At 44.5% G+C, this 21102-nt stretch overlaps 1 protein-coding gene across 1 annotated transcript in view; it reads right to left on the reverse strand.

The window, feature by feature from the left end:
- Positions 1 to 3110: 3110 nt before the first annotated feature.
- The window catches only part of RAPGEF3 (Rap guanine nucleotide exchange factor 3), a 1225478-nt gene continuing 1207486 nt past the window's right edge, over positions 3111 to 21102 (reverse strand). Inside the window, exon 28 of the mRNA XM_069231039.1 lies at positions 3111 to 3521. Within this exon, the coding sequence (XP_069087140.1) occupies positions 3400 to 3521 (122 nt within the window). The 3' untranslated portion in view covers positions 3111 to 3399. The remainder of the gene's footprint in view (positions 3522 to 21102) is intronic.

Genomic DNA, 21102 nt, shown 5'->3' on the forward strand with positions numbered 1-21102 from the left:
AAAAGTGCTTAAGGTGAGAAGGAAAGAACAAAGGAAGATAGGAGTGAGGAAAACAAAGAACGAGCAAAGGAAGAGAATGAAAAACAAGAGAAAAAGAAGGGTCAGAATGAAAGATGAAGAAAAAGAAATAAAAAGGAGAGGGAAATAGAACAAGAAAAAAATTGAAAGAAAAAAATTAAAGAAACAGAAGGAGCATGAAAAAGAAAGAGAATGGAAGAAATAAAAATAATGAAAGTGAAAGAAAATGTAAATGCAGTGCAACTCTCCTCCTAATTATTTACTGCAATTGACTCTAAGGAAATTTACCCGGTTGAGACTTGTCATCACAGATGCTATATTATTTCAGGGTGAATGTTTTCAACCAGTGTACTCTGATGTAAGATATGTCAATGTTTATTATTCAAGGCTTCTTTTCAACAACACTTTATTTTTTTTAATTTAAGATAGAATGCTAACTATTGCTTCTGCAGTCAACTTTCAGCCTCACAGCTGCATTTACCGAAAAGAAGTGACAGGCACGGAGCTACTCCAATACAGACTGTTAGCTCTGATCGACCTATTGAGACTCCTGGTATATACAGTACTTTACCGTCAGATGCGAAATGGAGCATCAATTTTAAATTCATTGCATCCATTGTAAAATGTATTTTGGAGCCCAGCTGTATGCTTGATGGAATGATCAGTCTAAGTACCACCTGGTCCTTGTGAGGTAAAGCCAATCAAGGAATTTTTCCCCAAAACTTCTTCAGGAGTTTCGATTAGAAATAGGTTCCCAACAACATGTGTTGTTGTGCTTTCCATTCGATTCTTCTTTTGTCTCTGAAACGTCTTTAAGCAACAATTTTCAGCATTTTTAAGGCACGTCAGTGTACATCAAGGAGTCCATCAATTGAAAATGTAATACTCCTTAGGGTGGCATTTTTAGTGTACCCTGATAAGGGATACCGCAAACTGGTGCCTCCCCACCCCCGTTCTCGCAATGGGAGCTTCTCCGCACACATATCTGCTGGCGGTAGCACACTCACAGATGATGTTATGCATTGTTGCATTAGGGGAGAAATCTATATGCCTCCCCGTAGGAAAAATGTCCTGAGGTTTCGGAACACATGGGCACCATTTCGTGTTTATTATTTTTCGTTGTTTACGATTTCGATGTGCGTAAGTAGTATTAATAATGATTACTGTCATTGGAATGTGTGAGCAGGTAAGTTTGTGAGCGCAAACATCCTACCTCTTAGGGTTATGACTATCTGATTATAAATAATTATTTTTCTTAGGTTGACGGTTTCAATATGGAGCATGGTTTCTGCCCTCAGAGGATATTCCCATCTCCAACTTTATCTTCTTCAACTGTTTTCTGTTTTCCATGGCTGTTCCTATGGAATTCAGAGAGTCCCAGCAGGTAGCAGCAGAATACATTTCTAAACACTTTGACGAGGAGTGGACATGTGCATGAGCCCCCCATGATGTGCAGGTATGCTTACTGACAGTCTCTTGTCGTTCTCGGTATCGAGACATCTACATTTTTAGAGACTAACTGCATAAATCCTAAATCTATAAGGTACGTTTACTATTGTTGGAGACAAATTGGAGCAAGGAGAGAAAAATACGACCCATGGGTGATAAATGCAGACCTCCCAAAGAGGATGAAATGCTCTTGTCCTTATGAAAAAGTTGATGCTAGCTGTTTCACCACCTCACTGCAGGCAACTTCTTAGAAAGGGCCACATATGGTATGACATGCACTGTATACTCTACTTGCTTGGTCTGCATGCTCTTTCAAGCGATTGAATGGCACGTGCCTGCTTGAAACGCCTCCCCTTTCAAACGGATTACTATCTAAAAGGGGAAGTGCTTCTTTTAAATAGTGTCCCGTTTGAAAGAGAGAGCATCATTAGGAGGTGGGTTTTAGGGAATTCATTACATATTTATAACCAACAATTACAATAAACACAACAAGGTGTAGCAAATCTGGAATCCACTCTGCTCTGAATGAAGAAACTCCAGAGACTTGTAAAAGAGAAAATGTCATCATATTTAGGGAAAAGCACGCTTTAGTCTATCTACCACTTAAAATATATATATTTTTTTTTACATCAGTTGGAAATATAACAAAATAGCGTCTAGTTGCCAAGTTGGCAGGCATTGCTACAATAATGTACACTCACACACATCAGGATGTGATATTTCAAAGACTCATGTAAGCACATCAACAGCTGTAAGTTACCCGCTCAAATACTCGATCTTCGAGCTGCCCCTTCATATAATCCAACATTTTTTCCTTCACCACCACTTCCACTAACATGTAGAGCATAATCAGATACTCAGCATGCAGAGCGTTCTTGGGCTTAGATTTTCCAGGGCACCTCTTCTTTGAAAGTCTATTCTTTTTCAGTGAACCAAACCCACAACTTTTCCTCGGCCAGGAAACAGTAAGATATCCCTTCTTCTGTGGAGAAAGACCCCAGAATTAGAGCTGAATGGAAATATAGGCCCTCATTACGACCCTGGCGGTATAGAACCGCCAGGGCCGCGGCACGCGGGAGCACCGCCGACAGGCCGGCGGTGCCCCGCGGGGCATTCTGACCGTGGCGGCTTAGCCGCAGTCAGTAAAGGGAAACCGGCGGTCTCCCGCCGGTTTCCCGCTGCCCCCAGGAATCCTCCAAGCCGGCGCAGCTTGCTGCGCCGGCTTGGGGATTCCGACTCCCCCTCCCGCCATCCAGTTCCTGGCGGTTCTCCCGCTGGGAACCGGATGGCGGGAGGGGGAGTCGTGGGGCCCCTGGGGGCCCCTGCAGTGCCCATGCCAATGGCATGGGCACTGCAGGGGCCCCCGTAAGAGGGCCCCTACAAGTATTTCACTGTCTGCTTGGCAGACAGTGAAATACGCGACGGGTGCAACAGCACCCGTCGCACCTTCCCACTCCGCCGGCTCGATTACGAGCCGGCATCCTCGTGGGAAGGGAGTTTTTCCCTGGGCTGGCGGGCGGTCTTTTGGAGACCGCCCGCCAGCCCAGGGAAAAACTCATAATACCCTCCGCGGTCTTTTGACCGCGGAGCGGTATTATGGAGGGCTGAATTCTGGCGGGCGGCGGACAGAATGAGGGGCATAGTCCTTTAAGCAATCCCAAATTCCTGAGCATCAAAAGGCAAACCCAGGTTATGCCAACAATTGATCAAAACACTGTTTTCTGCCCCATTCCTATCAGCATCTGCAAAGATTCTCTGCCTGACAGCTGTATGTGAAATACTTGACGTCAAGTGTCATGGGAGGGCTTTCTCTAAGGCCGTGCATGGAGTACAACTGATTTTCTTATTTTCTTGTTGCTTCTTGGTCCGCCCCGCAGTCCTGTGCTTACATCAAACTTTGTTGTTCAGAATGGCCATGAAATCAGTAAAGTGTCATGAGGATTCCAGATCTCGAGAAAGCTGGCAGAGCTTCTTCTGGTTGTCAATGACCTTCATTTGCACAATGTACGCCCACGTGGTGGCTGCACTTCTCGTCGTAAGGGACTGTTCAGAACCTGTAAGAATGACAACCAAGAATTAAGTTTATAAGCAAGAAATATATGTAGATTTGTTTCACTCGTGTAGGCAACCTCTGCACACACCCCATCCCCCACTCTATGAACGGCTGCCCTCATTTTGACTGACTTATGTCTGCTACTTACAAAGCTGCAGGAGAGGAAGACAAGATAAGAAGCGTTGTCAATTAAGGAAGTCGGATCACTACTTATATCGATCCAAGATTGTCTATGGCAATGCAATGTGTGTTCAGCTTATGTTATTGAATTATTTATCTGTGGTGGAAACAACAAACAGAATTAAAAACAAATATCTAGATTTGTAAACAATATATGGTTGGAAGTTAAGTTACTGAGCTCTGTACAATGTTTACTAATATTCTTTGATATGTATTTCTCAAGCACATAACTATCAGGGGCAGGTTGTCCATACGGACGTGGGGGCTTTGACATCCTACCTCATCACAGCAATACAGTGAGATGACTTGAGGCTGTGTTACCTGAACTGGGCATGTAAGATTGTCCAGTGTTTTCACTGTGGCCAGCCTGACATGCGCAGTTCAGGCTCCTGCAATCAACAACTAAAAGGCAGCTGAGAAACATAGGCATAGCCCTGTAGGAGTCAGATGGAACGCTGTTTGCCTGCTCCAGTCAATCCTAGCACTGCTTTTATGATTAGCATTCTAAGCAGCATAAGCGCAGTGCTTGGATTGGCTCGGATGCCACTGTCCAGCAAGCAGCGTGAGACAGGGGGAACTTCGGGTGTACAGATGCTGCAAAACATTGTCAAGAAAGGTACATTTATTTTTATGTTTGATGTCATTTATCATGTGCCCCACCACTTTTAAAACGTAGCAGCCACCACTGATAAATACGTCATACTGGGAGACAAGCATTTATCCAAGATCAACAAAGCAACCATTTGGCCATCCCCATGCTAACTCGCTGTGGTACGAAAGGGTGGTTAGACCTTGCTATTGTGTACAATATTTGTCACATGATAATACCACATATGGTAGTTTATGAACATGCACAAATTTACAAGTAACATCCATTGATGAGCCACAGAGCGATTTCAGCATTACCCACAATAAAGAGCTTTCTTTAAAAAAAAACGAACTACTTAGAAAGTAATCAAATCAAGAGTGTCATCATTTCCGCAGCAGGTGGAGGAGATTAAAAAAACATTTCCAGGGCCTGAAGAGATAGATATGCGAAATAGTGTCACAGAAGAACAACGCCATGGCAAATGGTGACCCCCCCCCCCAATTCAATACCCTTTATACATTAGGAGGATAAAGTACTTTCAATAATAGAGATATCAGAGATAGAAGGCTTCAATCGTGGGTTAGAGGTTGGAGCCTAGAAAGATACTACAGGTAATGATAATACATTGACACTACACAAAATATTTATGCATTTTAAAATCTGTATCGGTCATTAGGCCCCTAAGTTACCATTGAAGTTTCTGAGAGTATTATATCAGATTCAGAGCATTTAAGCACATCTACCCACTGGATGTCTGAGCGCTGAGTGGTCCACCAGACTTCTAAAACATCATTCTTAAACACAAACAAGTATGTTTTGAGCCGTTTCCTGAAACTGAGGGGCATATTTATACTCCGTTTGCGCCGAATTTGCGTCGTTTTTTTCGACGCAAATTCGGCGCAAAACTAACGCCATATTTATACTTTGGCGTTAGACGCGTCTAGCGCCAAAGTATGAGGAATGAGCGTCATTTTTTTGCGTGAACGCCTTCCTTGCGTTAATGAGATGCAAGGTAGGCGTTCCCGTCTTAAAAAATGATTGCGACGCAAATGCGTCGTATTTATACTCCCGGGCAAAAATCACGCCCGGGAGTGGGCGGGGCAAAAAACCCCGCATTTGCGCCTCTTTTTAACGCCTGGGTCAGGGCAGGCGTTAAGGGACCTGTGGGCTCAAAATGAGCCCACAGCTGCCCTCCCATGCCCCCAGGGACCCCCCCTGCCACCCTTGCCCACCCCAGGAGGACACCCAAGGATGGAGGGACCCATCCCAGGGACATTCAGGTAAGTTCAGGTAAGTATAATTTTGTTTTTAAAAAAAAAAAATTTTGGGCATAGGGGGGCCTGATTTGTGCCCCCCTACATGCCACAATGCCCAATGACCATGCCCAGGGGACATAAGTCCCCTGGGCATGGCCATTGGGCAAGGGGCATGACTCCTGTCTTTACTAAGACAGGAGTCATGTAAATGGCATCTGGGCGTCGTTAAAAATTGCGCAAATCGGGTGGAGGCGATTTTTTTGCCTCAACCTGACTTGCCCCATTTTAAGACGCCCTAACGCCATTTTCCCCAATGCCGGCGCTGCCTGGTGTACGTGGTTTTTTTCCACGCACACCAGGCAGCGCCGGTCTGCTAGCGCGAGCTAACGCCATTCAATAAATACGGCGCCCGCATGGCGCTTCAGAATGGCGTTAGCCGGCGCTAAACTTTTTGACGCTAAACTGCGTTAGCGCAGTTTAGCGTCAAAAAGTATAAATACGGGCCTGAGTACGTTGTCATTCTGCCTGAGAGATGACAGAAGGGAATTCCATAATTTTGGGAATAAGTATGTAAACAAGCCCCCACTTCTGGCCTTTTATTACTTTCGGGATGACTGGCAAATTTATGTTCCCAATTCTTAAATCTCTTGTAGGACAGTAGGGATGAATCAAATGTTGTAAAATATCTGGCACCTTCCTGTGCAATGCATCGTGGGCCAGGCACAGAGCTTTAAAATGAATCCTATCTTGTATAGGCAGCCAATATAGCGTCGCTAGTGCAGGGAAAGCAGTCTGATGCTTTGGGATTCCCAGAAGAATCCAGGCAACCACGTTTAGGATCGCCTGGAGCTTCTTAATCACTGATTTCGTGCACCCCAAATATAGGGAGTTCCCATAGCCTATCCATGGTAGTACCGAGCCTTGCATTACCACTTTCTGTGCTGAACTTGGCAGCAAGCATAACAGCTTCCTGAGGATTCTCAGTAGACCGAAGCAGCTTGATGACAGCTTACTCCTAGGCTTCCATAGTAAGTTTGCTCTAAATGATGATGCCCAAATTTTTTATTTGTGTCTTGGAGGAGGGGAAGTCTCTCAGGGACTTGGGCTATTTAAGTTCGTCCCATAAGGACTATGGGACCAACTATTAATACCTCCGTCTTGACGCCATGAAGTTTTAGGCAACTAGCCGCCATCCAATCTGCCACTTCTTTTAAGCAGGATTTAATTTGGTGCGCTATCCAGATAATGTATTACATTTAAATTTGTTTTCTCCAAATAATGCAAATTAAATCAAGTTTTTTACTTTATCTAAAAATAAATAAATAAAATACAACAGTCTTACGTGCTTCTGGTTTTCCAGAACAATTGCACTGCCGCCTACAAGCGGACTACATTTCCCAGACGTCCTAGGAGGCTACACCAGGACACCATGATAATGCTACTAAAGCGTGTTGCTTTACTGCTGTGCGCAGGACGTGCCCAGCATGGCCTAGGCAAAGACCGGTCCAAGAGCAAGCCCATCTTTGCCCATAATTGACCGGAGGAGGCTTGACCAGGACACCCCCCACACCCCCACTGGCCTCAGTTTCAGGGGGCAGACTGTTAGCCACTCCTTCCGATTACCACAAGGTAAGACTTGTTTTAAGGTTTTTATTGCACTCCTGTCAGTCCTTTGGGCCTTACAGGGACTTGCTCACCATTAGGCCCGAACAAGGATACCGACTGAGGTCTCCATAGATGAGAATTGTCTTGTCTTGCGTGCCTTCAAAGTTAGGGGCTCTCAGGTCAAAATGGGCAAGTGCAAGCTAGGATTATCTAACGCCTCAAAAGCAATTAAATCAACGCTGGATGGGGTTATTAAGGAAGCAGTGGGAGTAATAAACAAAGATTCAGCTCACTGAGTGACAACTTTTCCTTGATGCTGAAATTCTCACTTGATTCCTCTTGCTAATCCCACTGTCCTTGCTGGGGGATCCCCAAAGCAGTGGTCCAGGTGGCCCTGAGACTACTTGTCACCTGGCCTTGGACTGTTTACCACCCACACTGCCAACTTTGCCTCCCATCGCATGTTCCCCACCAACACAGCACAAGAAGTGCAGTAAACAAACTACAGCGATGGCCACTATGGGGGCCCCTACGAAATTGTGCCTCTATTCTAATCCTTGCTCTTCTTAGCACCCATCCCGAGGACTCAACCCGGAATATAAAGCCATCCTCTCCAGGATGTCAGACCTCCTCAATTCAGCCGTAGCTTCTAGCCTTTCCCCTGTGCTTGAGCGCCTGTCTGTAATTGAAAGGAAACTGTCTGAGTTTGTGGGGCCTGGGCATGGCTCACTTGTTAGGGAGCAACACAATTGTGCTAGGGAACCTTCTGCTGTGTGTCTCTTGAACCACAAGATGCCAATATGGCTCAGTCGCACCCCTGCCAGCCCCTTCTCAGCCGTCCCCTAGTACCTCACTCCCTCAACAGCCTCATGTATTACCTCTTCTTCTGAAACCCCTGTATGCTCCATCCACCTCATCAGTTCTGGCAAACCCTAGGGGCTATTTTCCAGTGTTCCATTTACTGCCAGCTGTCTGCCTGTATAATGTGGTTTTAGCTAATATCCCTAAACATGACCCTCAGACCGCCAAGAGTACTAAATAGTTAATGAACAAGGTCACCCATTGGCTTCACTCCCAATTTGGTGTAAAACCAATTTGTTCTCATGTATTTTGTTTGCTCAGATAGTGGCTTGGGAAAAGGAGTTTGAGGGAGATTGTGTGATTGTTAATGTTACTAATCCACTTGTTGTCTGCAAACGTATTCATTGCTCTTATCAAGGCCTGATTGTGGCAAGTGAAGTAAGGATGCTATCTCTGGGGTACTTCTATAGAGATTTAAGACCAAGATCTGGGGTTTTGAGGGTCAGGCGTGCTCCTTCCTCAGCACAAAATGTGTCTTTTCCCATCCCAACTTACAACAGTTTGTCTGCCCTGTCAGGGAAGGGTGATAATGACTGACTTAATAATTCTAACTTGCCTATTTTATCTACTTCAAAATTATCAAATGAATGTATTACCAATTGAAATGTACCTATTAGTGAGCCCACTCTGTCATCTGCTAATGATTCAACCTTAGACTCTGGTAGGGCCCATGTAAGGTCTACGCCGGCCCCCCTTGCTGTTCTGGAACATTGCTGGGCTTGCAGCTAACGTACAAATGAGGACAGGGTTGATTTTATATCTGTTTTTTATATAGTTATTTTACAGGAGGCTTGAGCCTCCAGGGATTTGTTTTGTGACGGTTTTAGTTGTTTTTCTAGCTTTTCCATCAGCAATGGGTAGGGCTAGGGCTGGGCTAGCTGTACGGTTTAAGATCACTCTTGGCTGTCTTATCTTGCCTATCTCCACTAATAGTAGGCTGATCCAGGTGTTCACTATCAAGTGGCCCATTTTTCTGAGTTTTGCTGAATTAATTTCTACAATGATAATTTTTCTACCAACATTGACCGTAATTTTGTATCTCTTTTTGAATTTATTGATGTGTTTGAATCCAGTCCTGCCTAGTCAGAGTCTGGCCTAAATATGATTTGGCAGGGAATTTTAATGCCAGTCTTGTTACTGAGCTGGCAGGGCCAGTTGACCAAGGTTCACAGTCTTTTAATTATCAACACTTGGCGACTTCTACTGGCCCAAGAGAATGCAGAGGCCTAATGCAGTGCCCCTATTTGCCTAAACAAGATCTCTGTAACACATATGAATTGACTGCGCAAGTCAGTCTTAGGACCCCCACTGGAGGGAAAGGTTGGTCTATCGTCGACTATGTATTTCCTAGTAGAAACCTGTCAGATTATATTAAAGATGGGGCAGCCATCCCCAGTCCTTTCATTGACCACAAATCACATTGGCTATTGTTGTGGGAGGTTCTAATCTACTTCAGAGAAATGAGGGGTTGAGGCTTGCTTTTGGAGGTCTGCAAGCCTGAAGGATATTCAGTGCAGACTCTGCACTGATCATTTGACCCTGCTTTTTGAATGTCTTAGATCTATTTGCGATCCTGGCTGTAGTGTGGATACTTTCGTCCTCTTAGGTGACAGCATTAGATCCTACCTCCTGAAACCACCTGTTTGTAACAGGAACCCTAGTCATTCTTGGTTTAATAGGCAATGTAGGGAGGCCCAGAGGTGTCTTCATAGCACCTTGCGGGAAACCCCTATGGATAAGGCAGCAATTGCCGAAAATGTGAGGTGCTATAAAAAGGCTATTACCAAGTGGAAGTCAGAACTGTGGGATGAAGCCTGGATTACCCATGTTAGTTCCTGTAGGGCTAGAATCTCTGGCTCATTCTGTAATATTGTTAATTATAACAAAAGTTTGAAAACTGTAACCAGGTTTGTACCAACATCCCTCAGACTCCTGGGTTGAGCACTACAGCCAAGTTTATCATTCAGCTGATCTTGATAGCGTGGCACCTATTTCCATTATGCCCATGTATCCTTTGGATATCGAGTTCAGCATTGATGTAGTCACAAAGGCAAACTGCAAGAGCTCAAGTCTAAACCCCTATGGATGGGTTTCCTATGGGTTTATATAAATTGGTGGTAGGTCTATGGGTGCCATTTATCACTTGCTATGATAATGTTGCTTGTAAAAAAGGAATTCCAGGGTCTTTGCATTCAGCTATTATTGTGCCTATTTCCAAAAAAGGCAACAGGGCATCCCCTAGTTGTTATAGGCTGATTTCCCTTATCGACTCCACTGTTAAAGATAAAGGAAGGGTAGTTCTCAATAGAATCATGTCCTGGACTACTCAGAACTGCATTCTTTCAGATGTTCAAAATGGTTTCAGAACAGGCCTAGACATCCAAGAGCAGTGTCTCGACTTTACCATGATAATTGGTAAGTAAATACACAATAACGAAAAGAGGCCAGATCTATCTTGCCTTCATGGATCTGGCCTGCACTTTTGATAGTGTGGCCAGGTCCAAACTTTGGGAGGTATACTTGAAGCTAAGGGGATGGATCATGGTCTGGTGTCCTTTTGGGGAGCCTTTTACACAGATTTAAGTGTTACCGTGATGTATGGACCTAACGGCGAATGTAGCAGGAGCTTCGGCCTGGGATGATGTGGCAAACAAGGCTGAGCTTTTATGCATAGTTTATTCCTATTACATATCAATGACTTGGATTTTAACCTAGTTAACAAAGGAAAGGACATGTCAGCAGCAGATGGGTGGCGTATCCATGTTCTCCTTTACGCAGAAAATGCTGTTCTATTGTCCAGGACACTCAACAGTCTTGAGCAACTTTTAGATATTTTTGTAAATTTGATAGACAACCTAGGAATGGCTACAAACTCTGCTAAGACATTTGTTATTGCTATTGGCCCCAAAATATGAAGCTGTGAACTCTTGCATTGTGTGGGGTCCCCAATTCCAGAAAAGATGAATTTTCATACTTGGGGGTAACATTTGACTTCCAGGAGACCTGGGGCCCGTGTTTGAAACAGCGAAGACTTAGGTTTTGCAACTCAATTGGATCCCTTTTAAGTCTTGTCTCTAAAATTGACAACAAGCTTATTACACCAAAAGGCGGGGATTCATAAACAGAAGCATTTACCAGTTCTAACATATGGTGCTGGCTTGTAGGGCTATAAGGGGATCACATTCCTGCAGGGAGAGGATTTCAGAGTATTCAGGCGAATCCTTGGCTTTTCACCATTATCGTCTGCATACTCTGTATATGAGGAATTTGGTATACCCTATGTAGCTAACAAAATTAGTTTGACGCCACTTATGCTACGGTGTTCAATTTGGAAAAACCCCGAAGCCTGCTTGAATAAGAAGATAATATTGGACTGTCTGTCGTGTGACAGAGGCCTATGTATCCCGTGGCTTTAATATATAAAGGACGTGTGTCAAGTTAGGCAGACCTGTTATATTTCTAAAGCCTGCTAACATTCCTTCCTTGAGCAGGTAGCTCGAAGCTGCTGTGACGCTTCAATGCTGTAACGCTGCTGGAACAGCCCGGCCACCTGTTAGCTTGCCTCCCTTGCTGTGCCTCTCCCTGCCTCCCCACCAATAAGCCGAAAGCAAGCTGCTGCTGTGAATTAGCCAAAGGGACGCCTGGCTGGGCTTTGTCCTAATTTGCTCTGCTGGCCTCCCGACCTTCTGGTCCCATAGGGACAGTGTGGACATCCGAGGTGAGGCAGGGGGAGGTGGTGGCGGACTGGGCATGGAGTGTTGGGCACGCGCCTTACGCCAGGAACCTAGCTCATTGTCTGACAGTGGAGGTGGCGAGGCGCTACGAGCAGCCCGGCACACTGCTGTTAGGGCTCCCATCACTAGGGGAGACTGCGGTGTGCAGTGAAGGCGGCAGCACTAGACTGCAGTGTGGCTTGCTGCCCCACATCTCCCTAGCCTCCGCTTCGCCCAGCCCAGCCCAGCCTGGCCTGGGGCAGTGCTAGTTATCTCACAGCAACTCCTCAATTATAAATTCAACAACCAGTTTGTCTCATTGGAACCGTGATAAGATGGGACAGAGAACACTGTCAGGAGAATACTGAGAGCATTGTGAGCATAGAGACTATTTCATGGTGCAGGCCGGAGCAGGTTGGCAGAATAGAACTATTTTGACCCAGTGTTAACATAGGAGAAGAGTTTTTAACCTTATGCATTCTTCTTTCTGAATCCTGACTTGCATTATACAGCCTCCTCAATCCCTCAAACCCTGGCTGGAATTTGACTAGAATATGAATTGCTTGCATACTTTGCTTCTCAGTCAGTATCTGCAACTCATATTGCTGTAGACTACATCATAATCAGATCCAGTAGACAACAACAATCGCAATCAATAAGGACTAGCGGGCCAGGTTGACCCCCTGTGCTGTGAAGCCCTCAATATTACGATACCATACAATACCACATTGTGGCGCCAAACCTCAGTTGTGCACTTTTGACTTTTGAAACTTTTCAAATTTTTAAAACTTTTCAAATTTATTACACAGTCTTCTAGACAAAGCCTCTGAGCAAGCAGATGTAATGATATGTGAGTTTTTACCACTGACTTCATGTTGCACTTAGCCGAGCAGCACACAGTAACATTAGTAACCACCAGCTTCATTTTGCCTATTGACTTTATTTTAGCATTAGACACTGCCACGTTAAAAGCTGCAAGTAGTTTTCCACATTGTACAATGTGCACAGGTTTTTTTTTCGTGTACTTTCCCACCAAGGGAATGTACTAAGATGGCAGGGAAGGGTCTTGTTTTGAATTAGCACCTTGGGATTGTGGCCAAGTCCCGACGTGTTATTTTCAAAGCTGGCCTAAAGCAATCAGCAATTTTTGAATAAATAAACTTCTGCAGTGAGAGGGAGGTTCTAAAAGTTTCCTCTCTTGTTTGTTCAAAGTATAAGAGGCCGAGATCAGATGGACTGGGGACTGAGAGTGTTGGCAGATCTCAGGCATATCCAGGACTCTGGAGTGTGTCATCCTTCCTGTGAGGATAATAGATCTCTCTCTCCTCGACCGATTCCGGGATCTGGCGATCTGATGCTGAATAGGAGGGAGATAACGCAGTTGTGCCCTTACCTCATGGTGATGCATATTTTTTAATTCATTATTTGCTTTGCTTTATAATATAGATACATATATTTGCTGTGTATATTGCAGTGGAGAATCATTTGTACATGTCTTCATTTCATTGCTGAGACCGTTTTTTAACATGTGCTTTTAGCATGCTAATCTCCTTTTAGGAACCTTGCGAAGTGAAATAAAAATGTCTTCTTTGGACCAAGAAGTGCATTCCAGAAACTGTTGTCAGTGCATGAGTGTTTCAGCTTGGTCATTAGTGAAGCAAAACAGCGATCCTCCCAGCAGATCTGCATATTATGCCCAAGCACAGGGACATGCTATTAACTTTGTCCCATCCAGGCAGGGCATGAAATTGGGCAGAGTAAATCAGGGCACTTCCATAGACAAGAAAAGGAAAATAAGTTGTCAGGATGTAATTGGAACCAAAAACAAAAAGGCTCACACAGGAGAGGCCCTTATTGTTCCCCTCACCCAAGAGATAGCTTGATAGACTGCAGAAGGAATCACAATATGAAGCTATCAGCCGAAAATCTATACCAATTTCACTTTTTAAAAAGATGCCAGCTCAGTGCTCTGTTTAAACAATGACATGGTCACAGGTTCCTGTCCCCACTAAAACAAGTGGTCGTCGTCTACTCTAAGGAGAGCCTGGAACGTCTCACAGGGCAGATAAAATGAGACTGGTACTACACTGACCCCTGCAGATTTAAACAAGAATGCAGGAATGGCAGTAACTGCAAGGATGTTGATTAGGGAGAAAGTGGCACCCAACAAAGAAACAGGAGGTGGTATGGAGGGTACAGCTCCCAGGCTGGGAGTGATGAGTCAAATTATCAGATGAAATAGAGGATGAGGGAGAGGGAGTGCTATCCACTGGAGAGCCACTAGCAATCAGCTGGGAAAAGATAATGGCCTCAATAGCTGATGGCCCTGCCCTCCCACCTACTATGTTGCCAAGCGGGCAGCCCACAAAGCAGCTTGCAGGAACTGAGATAAATACATATGAAAAGAGTCAACCAAAAGAGGAATCCCAAACTGCCAGATCTAAGCACTTTAATTTCTCCGCCCTCCAGTGCAGACCCTGAGAAGCCTCTTTTGCCACTATTAAGGCTAAACCACAATGCACAGCTGCTCTTCAGGGACTTGACCCTGGACTCTTTACCGCTTCAATAATAACTTGTCTCAACACAAGGCTGTCTTACAGACCCCAGACTACGATACCTCTTACCTCACAAGACAAGAATAGGAGGAGCTAGAAGCCTCATACACAACTATCTTTTCTTTGGAGAGAAATAGGCAAACTCTCAATATTGACTCAAAACAGGAAAAACAAGCTCAGACAGATACTGAATGGTGATTTCTTTTGAACACCATGCACTTTTCTGTAAACACGTTGCAGTACCAATCGGACAAGATGGCCATTCAACTTGTGCTCCTCAACTCTTTAGCAGTCTTCATCTCAAACATTGATGAAAACCTTGCTGATTCTAATAATCTTATTAAGCAGGCCCAAACTGACTCACAGTTATAGCAACCTGGCTGTTTTTTCACCCCAGGTGCGGAGAAACTAGCAACCTTGCCGTCTATGCTGGGTGACCTTCTGGTGGACACAAAGTGAACAACTAACCCCCCCCCCCTCCCAATCCCCCAATTCTGCCTTTTTCTCAGGGAGAGAGATGCCTGTTCTTGACTTCAACTCAAATTTTCAGGAAGCTCAAGTGTAAAGTTCTAGTGTACAATGCCTTCAATCGCAAGGCAAGACCTCAAGTGTCAATACGGGAAACAAGGAGCCTGTGGCTTTTGAACAGCAGGCTTCCCCTGTAAGGGGTCCATCATCAATCGGTATGCAACCTCAATCCCTGAATGATGAGGGCTACAACATCTGCGCAGGGCACACATCCTCAGCCATGTCAGAACAAAAAACAAAAGGCTGGAAAAGTAAGACTGATATCATAGCTTATTTTGGAGTGGGCTCCACAACCCAAACAACCAGCAATCATATTTGATGGTCCCTCATAACTACACTACCATGTGCTCATAATACGTCCAGCCATGCCTCTCTGCATACAAGCACTAAGACAACTGAAGATAAAGACGAGCTCTGCAGTGCAGGCGATGCCCCACCCTCCTGCTAATGACAGGCCAACACCCGGGTGCTTGTCCCCTCATTCTACTCAGCTCCAAAACAGGTGCAGCCTGTCCAGCGAGACAATGGCCTCGCAGACAGTTGCCAACTTAAATTCTAGTTGCGTGGCTCGAAAGGGGCAGCAGGATCAAACAGCATTCCATCACTAAAATTTAGGCACATCTAGCTCAACAATCAACTCAAATAAATTCTGTGGCCTCATTCACACAACCATCAACAGGAGTCAGACAGCCTGACCCAATATCCAATGCCTGCCCAAACCAGCCTGCCACAATGATTTCACCATTGCCCAGCAGGAACTCTCTCTAAATAAGTATGTCCAATTTGCTGCAGAATCAGTCTGAAACATGCATGATTCTCTTATCTGAATAGAAGTCCAAAGGTCGAGATGACATCTTAAAAAAATAGGGGCAATATACTACGGCTATTAACAGCCGTTAACAGATTGGAGGATCTGAAATCATCTGCCTTGCTATCCATAGAATTTGTTGAAGTTAGCAACTATCCAGGCATTTAAGCAATAAAAGCTACATGGATATTTCTGGATATTGCTAGGAGGGTGCTGAAGAAACAAGTGCAACTCAGGCTCTGGGGGATAAAGCTGGTGCCCCATTACAACCTGGGCTACCTTGAGCTACTACTAAACAGGAGCCAAACAAATTCAGGTTCCCACCATGAGGTTTTCATGAAGCATACCTATTCTGTACTTAGAGGAGCCAGGAGCTCATCTCCTTCACACAAAGTCAAGTTAGGTTCTCACACGGCCACACTTCATTTGTCAGGTGCTGCAGCAACACAAGACTGGGCCTGGCTAGCAAACACCATAAATGGTTGGAAAATAACTCTGTGACAATGCAGGAAATGCGTACAAGCCCGGAAGAACATCCTACACCTATGTTCATTTTGTTTTTTGTCCTCCTATGCCATCAGACACAACAGTTGCACATTTGGGTGCCCATTGACAGTCTCCTGAGTCAATAGCTGCAAGGTCACGAAATATAAGACTCAGAAGTGCTGCAGGTGGGGAAGAACGATACCAAAATGAAAAATCTCATCTCATGCTGGCCTATTTGGCTTAATCACAGGACTAAGAAATGTCTGGGTTACTCTTTCTCCAGCTGATATATGGTGCCCAACACTCAGGAGCCTTCCTGCTTCTTTTACAATCTCGATCCAAACTATATGTTCCATCTACTGAGGCCAGCCATTAGAAAGAGCTGGTAAAGTGGGACTAAACCAATTCAAACAGATCTGCCTCCTTGCCAGTAGAATTAGATATAAAATTAATGACTGATGCACAGGTGGTACTCCATGGACAGGTTGAGAGGGCTGAACTCTTATTCCAAAGGGGATCAGAAGGGGCTCACCCCTATTTGGCTTTCAGTGGTTCCCGAGAGCAAGCTCTGCCCCTTCCCCTCCCAAAACCCCTTCAAAACTGGCATGAAACGAACATATGAATATCGTCCACCTTTTCCTCACCACAGAGCTTACAGCACAGTGAGAAATCCTGAAACAAACTTTTCTCACCTTCTGGGGTATAAGAGTATCCTGTGACAGGTAAAAAGATGATTCTTCCTTAATGGGGCTGATTTCCCTGTGGAGGATAGGAGACGTCGTGTTCCTCTACTGACTGGTACCCTCCCCAGGGATTAGGATGGACATTGCACCTCTTCTCATTGGCTCTCACGAGCTCCAAATACCAAATGAAGAACTCCTTTTTCAAAGGCCTGGAATCTAATCACTTTTCTTCAATGTCCCAGCTCCTACCAGCTCATACTTGCCCTGAACTCCACGAGGACAGTTGCACATACTTATACCATGTCAGGATTCCCTCAGTTCCAGCCTTTAGCTGCTCCCATGAGATGCACCATCCCGTAGCTGGCCCCACTGATTAATACCTGCTCTGATTAGAGAAGTACTTAACTTATTCAGCAAAGAAAGAGGTACCAGGAGAATTCCAAACTGGAGCAAACTCTTAGTAGTAATCAACTGGAAGGATTCTCCTCATGTGATACCATACTTCCAACAATGCCCACAACACTTTCAGCTGAACCGTCTTAAAATACTTCCGGTCCCCAAACTTGTACAAAATAGCCTTCCTGCCCAACCAAGTTCAGCAGGCCTGCATATGTTCTACCTCTACTAGAATCATTAGAGGAACCCAGTAACATTATGCAATTTGTGAATTGGAAGGCGAGGTAGTATAGGTAAACAACTGTGAGTGCTAGACCTCCCTTTACCAACTTCCTTCTCAACCTTTTCCAGCTCAGTCTGGGACACTTAGAAGCACAAATGAAAGTCCCTATCCCCCACTGTATCTTATCCTGGCTGCACTTAAGGAAAGACAAGAGAATATTGTCAAATAAGAATAGTCTCTTGTATTTGCCTATGTTCTTAGAATATAAATGTATTTAGAAACAAAACTTCAGATTCCCAGCTGCACTATACTTACAATCATTCGCCTCAATATTTTACAGGAGACCGACCAGCCATTTTATCAACAGGGCTTTACGGTATGTAATCTCTCTGCCCGCAATGGATCAAGATTCTGCCACCTCATAGGAGGCCTCGCAATATATCCATCAATAGAAGGCATCAGTAAGGTGAAAGAGTTCCATCCTAATTCATTTAAGTTAAACACACTGCATGCCATCAGAGTAACAGTTAGATGTGAAAACAAAGAAATGCAGATAGTGATAATAAATGTATATCTGCATCCAAGATGCAAGGCTGAGGGAGCCAGTCTATTGGTACGTAGGACAATAAGGCTACGAAAAGAGGAGCAAACATCCGTCTTCATAGTCACAAGAGACTTCAATGTGTGACTATTAGGGGCAACTTTGGATGATGAATTCTTGGCAAACCAATCTTTCCAATAGCATGTACCTCCTCAGTCAGATACTTGTACACATCAGATAGTAACCTGCAAATGGAGTTGAAACAACAGAAACCAGGTATGAAAAAGCTATACTGGTCCTTAAAGAAGGAGGAAGAAGAATCGTTCTGGGCCCAGCTGCTCTATGACACAAAAAGAATAACAGAGCACTCTTTGGCGAAGGGTCAACACACTTTAAAGTCCCTCTTGCAGGGGAGTTAGCTCATACTTAACAGAGGAAGCCTGTGGAAATATTTGAGGGAACACTGCAACATTGAACCAGAAGTGCAGGAGCTGATGAAGTGTCAACTTTCCACCCCAACTGCAACTCTTCAACATCAACTCCTGCAGCCTCGACGGAACAAATTATGAGGCAGATATCCAAGGGAAGATAGGAGGGTGCACCAGGACCCAACTGCATACCCGCTGCTCTGCTTAAATTGGACCCGTGTTACTGGGCACACAGCATGGTGCTGGTTTTCCAGCAAATTATAAGGGAGGAGATAATCCTGGCATCATGGAGGGGTTTGGCCATCTCACCAATTTACAAACATGGGGACAAGAACAATGCTAAAACTACAGACTTGTAGCACTTATTGATAATGAAGCCAAATTCTTGGCTGGGGTTGGCTAATGTTTTGGACCAGTGATAATGCTGTCATCCCTCTCAATCGGACCAGATTCTTCAAGATAACCGGCACTGCTACCAATATCCTAGCCCATTCTCTATTATTCAGTGCTACAAAGGGGGCAAAGACATCCCTGTATCTTTACTTTATAGATTACAAGGCAGCTTTTGATCATATAGACAGGGGCAAACTGTGGCGCAGACTGTACAACTGGAAAAACCATCAGCTCTCTTGAAATTGCTGATCTTGATACACGTCAAATTGGGGCAGATACCCACCTCTCTAGATGCATTTTGAGTACCAAAGGGCTAAAGCAAGATTGCATCTTAGCCCCCCTGGTGATTGCGGACCAAACACTGAGGTTAAACAGTTGCGATTCTCACACCTCGAAGTTGGGAAGCCTGACCCTCTCAAACCTATTATACGCTGATGACTTGGTAATTATGAGCTGTACCACTGCTGGCCTTCAGCAACTATTAGATGCCACTCAACCCTACTCAGATGAAAACGACCTGAGGATCAGCTTAGCTAATACCAAGATCATGGTCCTGAATAAAAAAAAAGACAAAAAGGCCCCCCGCTTGGATCTGGCCGAACAATCATTGGAAGTAGTAAATAAGTATAAGTATCTAGGTGTGATATTGGACAGCAAAGGTTCATTTACACCCCAAAAGGATGTCTTGAGGAGAGGCATCGCATAAGCACTGATGCTAAAAGACCTAAAGAACAAAGTAGCAAGTTCAAGCTTCGCTCCACTACTCCAAGGCATTCAGGGAAAGACTGTGCCAACATTACCTATGGGAGTGAATTAATGCGGGCAGAGACGCGGCCACCCTAGATGGCATATTAGTTGGTGCCTTTTGAACAATTTTCAGCCTTCCCAAGTATACATCACCTGGCCAAATAAGACTCGAGTTCGACCTGCAGAAACAGGAACTGGTGCGAAGAGGTGCACTACTGGCACAAGATTAAAGGTGCCCAGCCAAGGATCCTGAACACCTATCTCTGGGCTGAACTGACAACTAGGGATATCGGTCCTGCAAGAACTTAACTTTATGAATCAAGTAAGCAACTGGACTAACAGGGCTAATGGGAGTAGTCGAGAACTCATGTGTGCTTCAAACGGTTGGTCAACAAGACCACTAAATGTCTCTCCCTGCTAGAGGATAAGTCAACACTGTCTGGTAGAGCTCACGGCTGGTTTGTACTCCACATATATTCCAATGCATCCCCTCAGCCCTATTTGTGGATGGGATTTACCAAAACTGTTAAAGAGAAATATCTGCGTTACCACCTGGATATCCTTCCCTCGTTTTTACATCTCCCACCTTGGAAAATAAATCCAGCCAAGTCTACCTGTTGACAGTGCAGAGCAGGTAAAGAAGATATGTTGCACCTAATATGCACATGTAAAGAACTCCTGAGCAAACGCAAATCTATGCTACGTATACTCTAACCATAGAGGCATTCACACCTGTAGGCAGACGCCCAAGCCATGTTTTGTCACAGATGATTTACAGCTACACTGCTGGTGAAGTATTTGAAGATAGTCGAAAGGAGGCTAACAGACAGTATACATCCCAAAGACAAGCAGGGTGCCTAGCCGGGGTCAGGGCTTAGATCTCCATCTACGGATTGGTAGCACTCCCACTTCAGGTGGTCAATAGATACCTGCTTAATATTACCCTGTGATGAAGCTCAGCAGGATCTCTAAAAAACTCTCCTGATGATAGCACTTCATCTCCCTCACATTCTCTATCAGCAGGTTTAGTGCATGCTGACTCCTTTCTAGCTTGTGTTTCCGACAATTTGCCGTCGGGAAGATCTTGGAGTCCTATCGAAGCTGTATTACATTTCTCTCATCTGCTAATTTACACATATCATTTTTATTGATTTTTGCACTGCACTTTTGAATCAGAAGTATGCACATTACGGCAGCTTTTGCACCTAACAGATGCAGCCGAGAATGCACTTAGGTATTTTAATGACTGTTTTTACATGAATAAAACCTGAAAATAATGTTTATCTTAATTACTCGCATTGCAGAACTGTTTTAAGTGTCATTGTTTTGTATTATGATTTATTGTTGCAATGGTTTTAATTAACCGAGCAATAATTAATATACTTGAACTTGCTGACATCACAAGCAGCGATACACCATGGGTTTAGTCCAGATTAAGGGACCTTAAAAGGGGGTAAGAGATCTGCTGGAGCTGAAGAAACTGGCCAATATGGATTATCTGTTGGTCCAAACCATACCAAGGCTGGAACCATATGTGGAGTGGGTTCCAAAATCATGGGAAAGGACTCTAATGACTAGAATTAGGCTGGG

This window comes from Pleurodeles waltl, chromosome 4_2 (genome assembly GCF_031143425.1).
Source record: "Pleurodeles waltl isolate 20211129_DDA chromosome 4_2, aPleWal1.hap1.20221129, whole genome shotgun sequence".
Lineage (NCBI taxonomy): Eukaryota > Metazoa > Chordata > Amphibia > Caudata > Salamandridae > Pleurodeles > Pleurodeles waltl.